At 35.4% G+C, this 9461-nt stretch overlaps 1 protein-coding gene across 1 annotated transcript; it reads left to right on the top strand.

Annotated features, from left to right (window-relative positions):
* The first annotated feature begins 398 nt into the window (after nucleotides 1-398).
* On the top strand, nucleotides 399-6156 carry ube2l3a (ubiquitin-conjugating enzyme E2L 3a). The gene is made up of 4 exons (XM_056240712.1): nucleotides 399-499; nucleotides 3098-3193; nucleotides 3378-3564; nucleotides 5351-6156. The coding sequence occupies exons 1-4, from the start codon at nucleotides 473-475 to the stop codon at nucleotides 5503-5505; spliced, it is 465 nt and encodes a 154-aa protein (XP_056096687.1). The 5' UTR covers nucleotides 399-472; the 3' UTR covers nucleotides 5506-6156.
* The last annotated feature ends 3305 nt before the right edge of the window (nucleotides 6157-9461 follow it).

Genomic DNA, 9461 nt, shown 5'->3' with positions numbered 1-9461 from the left:
AACTTGTAAAAAGTGTTGAAGTATTCTCGTAATTACAACTTGTAAGCTAGGAATTTTCTGAGAACTCCTACTTGTACCACGTGACCGCTGTACCACCTGACGGCTGCTGTTTCATCGATGATAGTGTTGAAGAAGAGTTTTCTTTTTATTGTGTTTATCAATTGCGCTAGTTGTACTGTCGAGTGTATGTCAGATAAGATCACATTAACATGCTTATAAAACGAATTAAATTGTAACCAACTTGAGGAAGTAACGAGCCTGATGAAAACGTCTGTTTATTCATTATTAAATGAAGATTTCTTAAAGCTGCCCCAAGTTTCATTTCAATCCTTAAAGCAACTGTAAAAAAATCCTTAAAACTCTCTAAATCATTTGCAACATATTTTGATTTAATTAAATATTTTATTAATTATTTTGAACTGACTGAAGTGAATTCAACGCGCTTTGCATTGTGGGTACAAGCAAATCCAAGATGGCAGCGAGCAGGCGACTGCATAAGGTAAATATTCCAAAAAAATCTACTTTTATGCATACTAAATACAGATTTTACTAGTTTTACTTAAGTAAAAAGAAGTATCGCGAACTTGAATCGCTGTTGGTCGGAAATCTGAAACTTTAGAGCACTCTAGTGGGAAATGTGATGAGGATGATGAGGAAGAAGCTAACGAGCTTAGCTGTAGTTCGAATACACACATAAAATGGAAATAAACAGTCAAATAAAGCGCAAATAAAGTAAATCGTGTTCTGAATGAGCTTAATTTATTATGTGGATCAGAATAAACTTTTGCTCGTCTATTAACCTCTTAACCGTCTCCAGAGCGTCGGCGCACTGAAGCGTTTTTTTATTTATTTAGTTCAAATATACTATCAGATTTAATGTTATACCTTGACAAACTATACATCATTAAAAAGATATAAGACTCAAGATTCAGTATTTGACCACTATTGTATTCTGAGAAACTTATAGTGACAGTTATGTCTTAATTTGTGTCAGGAGTTATGAAATTAAAAAATGAGTCGTTACCTTTAATATGAATTATGAGCCTCAGCCGGTCTCATTCAGAAAAAAACTCCCGTGCGATCGTCATGACAGCGCTTGACAAAACAACGTCCCTCAGGGCTTTTAGCTCAAACATGTGCAGATTTGGAGAAATATTGATAGATTCTCATAGCTTTACATTAGACTTCTATAGACAGGAATAATATTTATTGAATTTATACCCAAATGCGTCGATGTAATCATTTTGAGCGCTGTATACTCTGTACTGTGTTATCAATTCATCCTGAAAGTGAGGGCGCTGTTTGAACAGAAGTCCATAATATATGGATCACATGAAGAAGAGCCATAATCATGTGACATTCAGGAAGTCCTGCCACAACAAAGCTATCCGAGATCGCTGTAAAGTGCAGATAAAGATGTTTTGAAGACAATAAACATGATTGCAATGATATTTGATTTACCTGTGTTCTTCGAGTCATGTCAGGTATTTTCATAATAATTGATTATATGTATAATGTAATGCTAATCGAGATAGACTTTCAAATTGTGCAGAATACAATAAAATAATATATTTTCTATCTGATTTTTTTATCTGAAGCCAAATCAGATTACAGAAAGTTATTTAAAACACTCGACTTGCGCTATAAAGTAAGTTTGGAGAACAAACATAGTTTTATTCTCATAAATTGTCGTGTATTGATGGTGTGCTAAGCTAACATGCTAGCTAGTACGGAGCACCTGCTACCTTACTTCGGTGTAATTTTTATGATTTTTTTCTAAATAAGAATGCTTACTGAAATGTTTCGTTTTTCAAAAAGGGCATTTGATACAGTTTCACTGTGAAGTGAGAACTTTTATAAAATAAATGAGGGATTGAAACAGTGTGAATTGCTAGTCGTTAGTGATTATAATGCAGACAAAAGAAAAGCATATTTAGAGCAATAAACTGGCTGGAGAGGTGTGAATATGTGCAGGGGAGACTGAGACTGAATGGGGCTCGTTTTTGCATCACAAAACAATAGAGGCAATAGACTGAATAGATGCTTATAAGAAAACAATAAACACCAGTCTAATCAAAATAAAGTCATATGACATGATCTTGAAAAACATTGAACTAAATACAGAGTTTTAGACTTATCATCTTCAAATTTTAAATATAACATGGCCAGACATGTGGCTTTAGCTGCAGTGCATTTCTAGATTGCTACAATGCCAACTTCAATTTTATTTTCATGAAGATGTTTCATAAAAATAAATGTATAATAACTTTACAAAACTTTGAAGCTATTTATAACTATTTTTTTCATTATGATAATAATTAATTCTACATTTACAATAAACTTCCAGGTGTCAGCTTTCAAATGAGATCTTACTTGTGCTTTTAGTACAAAGGGTTCATGAACTGTATCTGTTTCAGTTTGGGAATGCCATATCTGGGGATTTTTCAAAAATGGGCTTGAAGCTTAACAGGTTAATGAGTGTTTCGTTGACAGACGATGTTAGTTCCAAAGATAAGACAGAAACTTCCGTATCCGCAAGTGTATCAACTAAGAACAAGTCACGAATTATGATTAAATGAGAATATAGCGATAAATAAATCGTTTATTTTGACAGTTTTTCGGGCGGTCTGAATGTGTAATTTAATTTATGATGTAACGAGAAAGAGAAACAGGAAGTATGTCTGTTGTCTTTGTTTAAATCGTTTATAATTTACAAAATCTTCTCGAGATTAAGGACACTTTGATAAATAAAAAAAATTCTTTCAGTTTTGAATGATTATAGTCATATTTCAAACTCTAAGGCTTTGCAGCCTGTTAAATGTTAAAGACATTTAAAAAAGAACAATTCTCAGTGTTTTGCCTGAATCTCTGCCATTTTAACAGATTTAAATTAAAATAACTTCAATTTTTATAATGAAAATGTTACTGTGGAGTCGTGAAATATTATTTTATGTTTATTACAATTGTGCACATGACCACAGTGAAACCGAAAGTATCTTGTTCTCACTTTGTGGTTTCTCAAATTTCTCAACCATTCGAGAAGTGTCAGGTTTCCTCATAGTTTCACCACAGGTGGATCATAATCTATGTTTTACAGGAACTTGATGAAATCCGCAAGTCTGGAATGAAAAATTTCCGCAACATTCAGGTGGATGAGTCGAATATTCTGACCTGGCAAGGACTCATTGTTCCTGTAAGTTTGAAGGCATCTCATAGGCTTTAATAATGCTAATGTGTTTTTCTAAAATCGCTAAAGGTGTTTTTTGCATTAATTGCATGCATTAAACTTTAACCATTCGCTTTCCTTTAGAAGCCAATCTGAAAAGCTCTTTGTTTTGAACCATTTCACATGTGCCCTGTTTTGTTTTTCTTTTCAGGACAACCCTCCATACGATAAAGGTGCATTCCGGATTGAGATCACATTCCCTGCAGAATACCCTTTTAAACCTCCGAAGATCACATTTAAAACAAAGATCTATCACCCAAACATTGATGAGAAAGGTCAGGTGTGCCTGCCGGTTATAAGTGCTGAGAACTGGAAACCTGCAACCAAAACTGATCAAGGTATCTCTCAAAGCTGTTTGATCAGCATTTACACACACCTTTAGGGGTGGGTCATATGACCAAAATCTTATATCATGATATATAAGTAATTTTATTTCACAATAATTATGTATATAACGAAATTGTTATTTTTGCTTTAAATAAGGTGTTTATGATACCATTGAAATTTCATAATTCTTATCACCATTTTCAATATCACAGAAAAAACGAGTACTAACCTAAGTAAAAAAAACTCAAGCTTACTGAAGACAAGTAAACAGTAATAAAGAAAGAACAAAGAAACGAATTACAAGCATATAGGAAAATAAACTACAGTAGAATAAAGACACAAATGAAATAGACCCACATGAAAAACTTAAATAAGAAATACTACATAAATTGTATAATCAAATGTTTACAAAAACTGCATAGTCTTCACTGTAAATTAATTACATTTATCCTTATTAAAGTTACAAAAGTGACAGAGATTTTCTCTTTTTGTTTGATTAATAATGACTGCTCTCACTTTAAGGCCGACTGCACTGATCCAATATACTTTTGTGTTTTCTTTCTCAACTGTTTATGTTCACTTAAGACATAAATGACTGTTTACTTGCAAAAACATGGTCACTTTGACACAGAAGTGTGTGTATTTAACCGTTCAAGCTCAATTAGGCGGCAAAAAAGCACTCAGTTCAGTTCTCAAGCGCTTTATGAGCATTGTCTTCATGTGTGCGCATCTCTCAGTGCTGAGAAACATGTGACCCAATTCCGATTTTGTACTCGTATGCGACACAGATCGGATATGTTCTATGACAGTGTAAACAGGAAAAAAACGCATGCATTCGGATATTTCGAGATCGGTTTCAGGCCTCGTTCATATGTGGAAATAAATCAGATGTAAATCGGATATGTGCCAATGCGACTGTCATGTAAACAGGCAGATCGGATTTTCCGAGGCATTAGGCTGCGTCTCCACGGTTTAATGACGAGAGAAACCCCGACGCGCATCTGCGGATGGACGGATGGCCCGATGAAACATTGTGTCGTCATAGGAGAGGAATGTGGACACACGTTGACACAATATATCAAAGGTTGGCTTGCTCATCCTAAAATTTCGGACCCACTGCTCCTCGTTAAAGCCCGCCACGATCTCATGAAAGTGCGTTTATTGCACGATTTTTTTTCACGTGGCATTTACGCCAAAAATAGTTTTTGCGTGCATGATACGCACTTTATGGCATTTAATACGCACGTTTACAGTTCGTATCATATGCAAGCAAAAACTATTTTCGGCGTATAAATGGTATGAGAAATAAAATTTGTGCTATAGATACTCACTTTTATGAGATCGTGTTGTATGTCCCCACCTGTCCTGAGATCTCGCTGCGCGTTCGTCCATCTGAGCAAGAAGACCCCTTTAAACATGCGCGATGTTTCAGTCAAGTTCAAACACATGACTCGGATATGGGTCACAATTTAAAGAACGTGTAAACGGACAGTAAAAAAAATCGGATATATGCAACAAATCAGAATTGGGCATCAAGACCTGCAGTGTAAACGAGGCCTCTGACAGCACGCGCATATACTGAAATGAGTCGTCTTTCGCTGCTTACTGCACTTCAGCCGTTTTAAAAACGCTTAAAAATGCATGCAAACGGTCATGACCGTGGCACGCAGCACAGCAATGTCACGAGATAGAGATGATAGTCCAAAAATCTCTACCGGTTAATCGTAGCTACCGGTATATCGTCCACCCCTACTCATCGTATTGTCATTAAATATATTTTTTGCTCTCTTTCACCAGTAATCCAGTCTCTCATCGCCCTCGTCAATGACCCCCAACCAGAACACCCTCTGAGGGCCGACCTAGCGGAGGAATATTCAAAAGACCGTAAAAAGTTCTTTAAGAATGCAGAAGAGTTTACAAAGAAACACGGCGAGAAGCGGCCAGTGGACTGATACGGCATGGGTGTGTTTCCCATGTTTCTGCTTTGCCCACTCCTCCAAAACCGTTTCCCCCCAATCCGAGTCCCCGCCAGTCCGCCCTCACTCTCGGTCACCCGTGGATCCAGCATCCAGAATCCCAGACGCATTTCACCTTCGGCAGAAAGACCCGTGTCTTCTCAGCCTCTCGGTGTCGAAGTGTGTTGAAATTGTGATCAGGGGAATGTGCGAATAAGAACTTGATAAAAGTGGTGGGGAAGGTTAGGTTGTTCCTTTTAATTTGTTCTTAAATTGCACAGAGATGTGTTCAGGTCATGTAATCTGCTGTGTGATAAATCTGACCGTTTTCATAGCAGAATATTATGGTGAACCAGAGTATAATGTTAAGTTTTTCACTTTCACATTTATGACGTTGAAGAAATCAAACTCAATAGTTCATTGAATGGAAACACATAATATGTCAAAGGTGTGTGGCAAATGTTTCTTTTATATTTCTCTCTCATCTCTGTAATTTTTATTATTTTTTTCTTAGGTTGCACTGTTTTCTGTGGAATAAGATTTCATGTTCGTCTTAATCTCAGTTTGTAACTCATTGAATCACAAACTAGTCACTGTCACCAATATAATGTTTATGATGTCATAAAAAGTAAAGCAAAAATTACTTTGTGTCTGACTGAACCTCATATCTCTAGACCTTTCTGGGACAAACATTTCAAGTAAGAATCAGAAAGATTTCTGAAACTAAACAAGTTTGATGCTTCCTGACTACTTGTCAGGAAATCATATAGGAATAGAAATACCTCTTTTCACTACTTAACTGGCAGAAACTTAGGCAAGGTGTTATGGAATTAATATAAAAATTAATGTAGTGTTTTTTGTTTGTTAATTTTAAAAATTACCCTAGTTTATGGAAGCTGGTTAGGGTTAAAACAATGGCCACTGAATAAAAAAAGAATTGCGACTTTTTTTTCACAATTGCGAGATATGAAGACAGAATTGTGAGAAATAAAGTCGCAATTGCGATATATAAAGTCGCAATTATGAGAAATAAAGTCGCAATTGCAAGAAAAAACAGAATTGGGACTTTTTATCTCACAAATCTGACTTTTTCTCACAATTGCGAGTTTACATCTCGCAATTCTGACTTCATAACACATAATTGCGAGTTTATATCTCGAAATTCTGACATCTTTTCTCAGAATTGTGAGATATAAACTCGCAATTGCGAGTTATCAGGCCAATTCTAAGGGGAAATTAGTCCCCCCTCCCCCCTCCCTCCTCCCTCAGAATAGTTTATATCTCGCAATTCTGACTTTATATCAATCAATTCTGACTTTATATCTCGCAATTCTGACTTTATATCAATCAATTCTGACTTTATATCTCGCAATTGCGATTTTATATGGGTGATTCTCTGAGATGGGTGCCTTTAGGGTCATACCTTTTTTTTTATACCTCAAATAGTTATATTTCTGATCATCTGATAGTGGATTAGTCAAACCTTTAAGAAAATGCATTTTCCCACCTTAGGCATGAAATTCTAATCGATATTGAGTGTTTTTTCTTACTGAAAGTTGTTTTAAAGTTCAACCCCGTCACAGATCACTTGGACCCTGTTTAAATGTGATTTTAAAAGATTTTCAAGTTAATTCTTGTAGAAGCTTTTCAATGAGATGTCCCTTGTTTGATATCATTTATAGCATGTAGAATTTTATTTTTAAATACTCACCATTTGAATACCAAATCAGCTCATGAAATCTGTATCTGACATTGGTCTTCATATCTTGTCACAAAATATGCATTAACATTAGGATTTAATCAGGCTTTCGTATTTTTTCCGACTGTCCGGTAAATTCTACACACAGCAAAACAAACATTGACCTAATTTGTCTTCTTATCACGAAAATATTAATAAAAACTATCAAATAACAGGGTTGAACTCAGCATAACGGGGTTGAAAATGATAACAGGGTTGAAGTGATGATCATTATTTTAATATAGAATGGATTTATTTATTATTTATTACGACTTATTCTTTCTTTTTCCCTGCCTCTGTGTCCCTTTTCCACCTTTCACGCTCACTCCTGAGCTATTTTTCCCTTCTCTCTGCCTCTGCATCCCTTCTTGCTCTGTACTGTCTGCCTCTCTGCTGCTGTTTTTGCCATTGCGATGTCTGAAAATAAAATAGCATAATCGATTATTTCTGACAGTCCACATCACAATACAACAAGTCTACAATTGAGTAATCTACTAAGAAGTGTCAAACATTCAACCCTGTCACAACGATTCAACCCTGTTATACTAAAAATGTGACGGGGTTAAAGTTTTTGGCTAATAGTAGCCATAACTCCTTACTTAGCAAAGACAGTAGCACCACATGGCATTTAGGACATCATAAAATTGTAATGTTTTCCAAAACTATTATTTAATTCTTCTCAAACCGTTGTTTACTATCATTTAGTCATACAACAGAGTTGAAATGTTGAGCCTGACAATCTTAATCTGACAGCGAAAAACATGAAATATAGGTAAGAAAAGATACTGACACTTGCCTTTCTTTGCAGCATGTTCTTTAAGAGACTTGTGTGATGTCACTTCCTGGATGAGATGCCACAGGGATTGATCCATTATTTTTAAAGGGGGGTAAATAGTATGGTTAGGGTGACGGGGTTGAAAACCAACTGGAGGACGTGTATAAATATTGCAATTTCATATAATTTTTTATATATATATATATATATATATATGTGTGTATTTTAGTTAAAGTAGACCAACATATGATTATATTAGCAGCAACATTTTGGTATTAATTGCACTTTTTATTTGTTTGATATGCAATGAAAATGTAATGATGGTTAGTGAGGACATGCAAACTTGCTTGTTGTCTACTACTTAGGCAACCAATTATCTTTAAATTAATTTTTTTTTAAAGAAATTGTGTTGCATATAATGCAAAGGCACCTGGTTCTATTAATTGACAGCATTAAAATGCATTTTGTGATTTCCTTCAATTGAAAATCTTTGAAGCAAGTTTGGGGAACTTGAAGGGCACCCAATTCAGAGAATCACCCATATCACGCAATTCTGACTTTATATCTCGCAATTCTGAGAAATAAAGTCAGAATTGCGAGATGTAAACTCGCAATTGTGAGAGAAAAAGTCAGAATTGTGAGATAAAAAGTCGCAAATTACCTTTTTTATTTTTCATTCTGTGGCGGAAACAAGCTTCCATACTAGTTTGTACTTCTACAGTTCATGCCAAATTCAAAACATCATGTACATCTAACGTTAAAGCGCTTCATCATAATGACCATTAGGGGGCGCCATTTTATGCGTTTGAACCATAGACTAAAAAAACGGGTAGCACACGAGGAAGACGTGCTAGCTGAAGTAAACCGCCAAATCACTGTGGAGAAGATCTGATTAAAATATCGGATTAGGAATTGAAGGTAAATGGGTCAATTTGAGCAAATTCCTTTACAATATATTTCTTTTCATAGACGGCAGAACAAGAAGTTTACTTGTTTCAGTGTATATTATAAGCTGCATTAGATAATTGAACCTATAATGGACTGAATTTTCCCAAATAACAAGGTTTTTATATGGTTTAACATTCTCCTGCTCAATCAAAAAGTGGTTTCAAAGTACAGTGATGAATGTTTTTTTTTTTTATCATCATTGGCTACATATAGGGTTTGGTTGCATGAAAACGAAACGACTTGTAAAAATACCCCTCTGTTTTTTTTTTGTGTGGCCTCTACAGCCAACATAGTGAAACCATTTTGTAGAAGCGCACACATATTCACCCCTAACCCGCTTTTCTCTTAAGTATAGAACCAAGATTAGCATTATTAGATACGTCACTAAGCAGCTCTAAGTGGAGAAATTAACCCCACTGGATTAGTCCAACGAGAGGCCAGTGTCTGGTGTTCAATTAATTACAGTTTAAACCATGTAAAGAGGGTTCTGTC

The sequence above is a fragment of the Rhinichthys klamathensis genome, unplaced genomic scaffold (assembly GCF_029890125.1).
Source record: "Rhinichthys klamathensis goyatoka isolate OS25496 unplaced genomic scaffold, OSU_Roscu_1.1 h1tg000606l_1, whole genome shotgun sequence".
NCBI classification, from domain to species: domain Eukaryota; kingdom Metazoa; phylum Chordata; class Actinopteri; order Cypriniformes; family Leuciscidae; genus Rhinichthys; species Rhinichthys klamathensis.
This window is presented reverse-complemented; position numbering and strand designations above follow the sequence as displayed.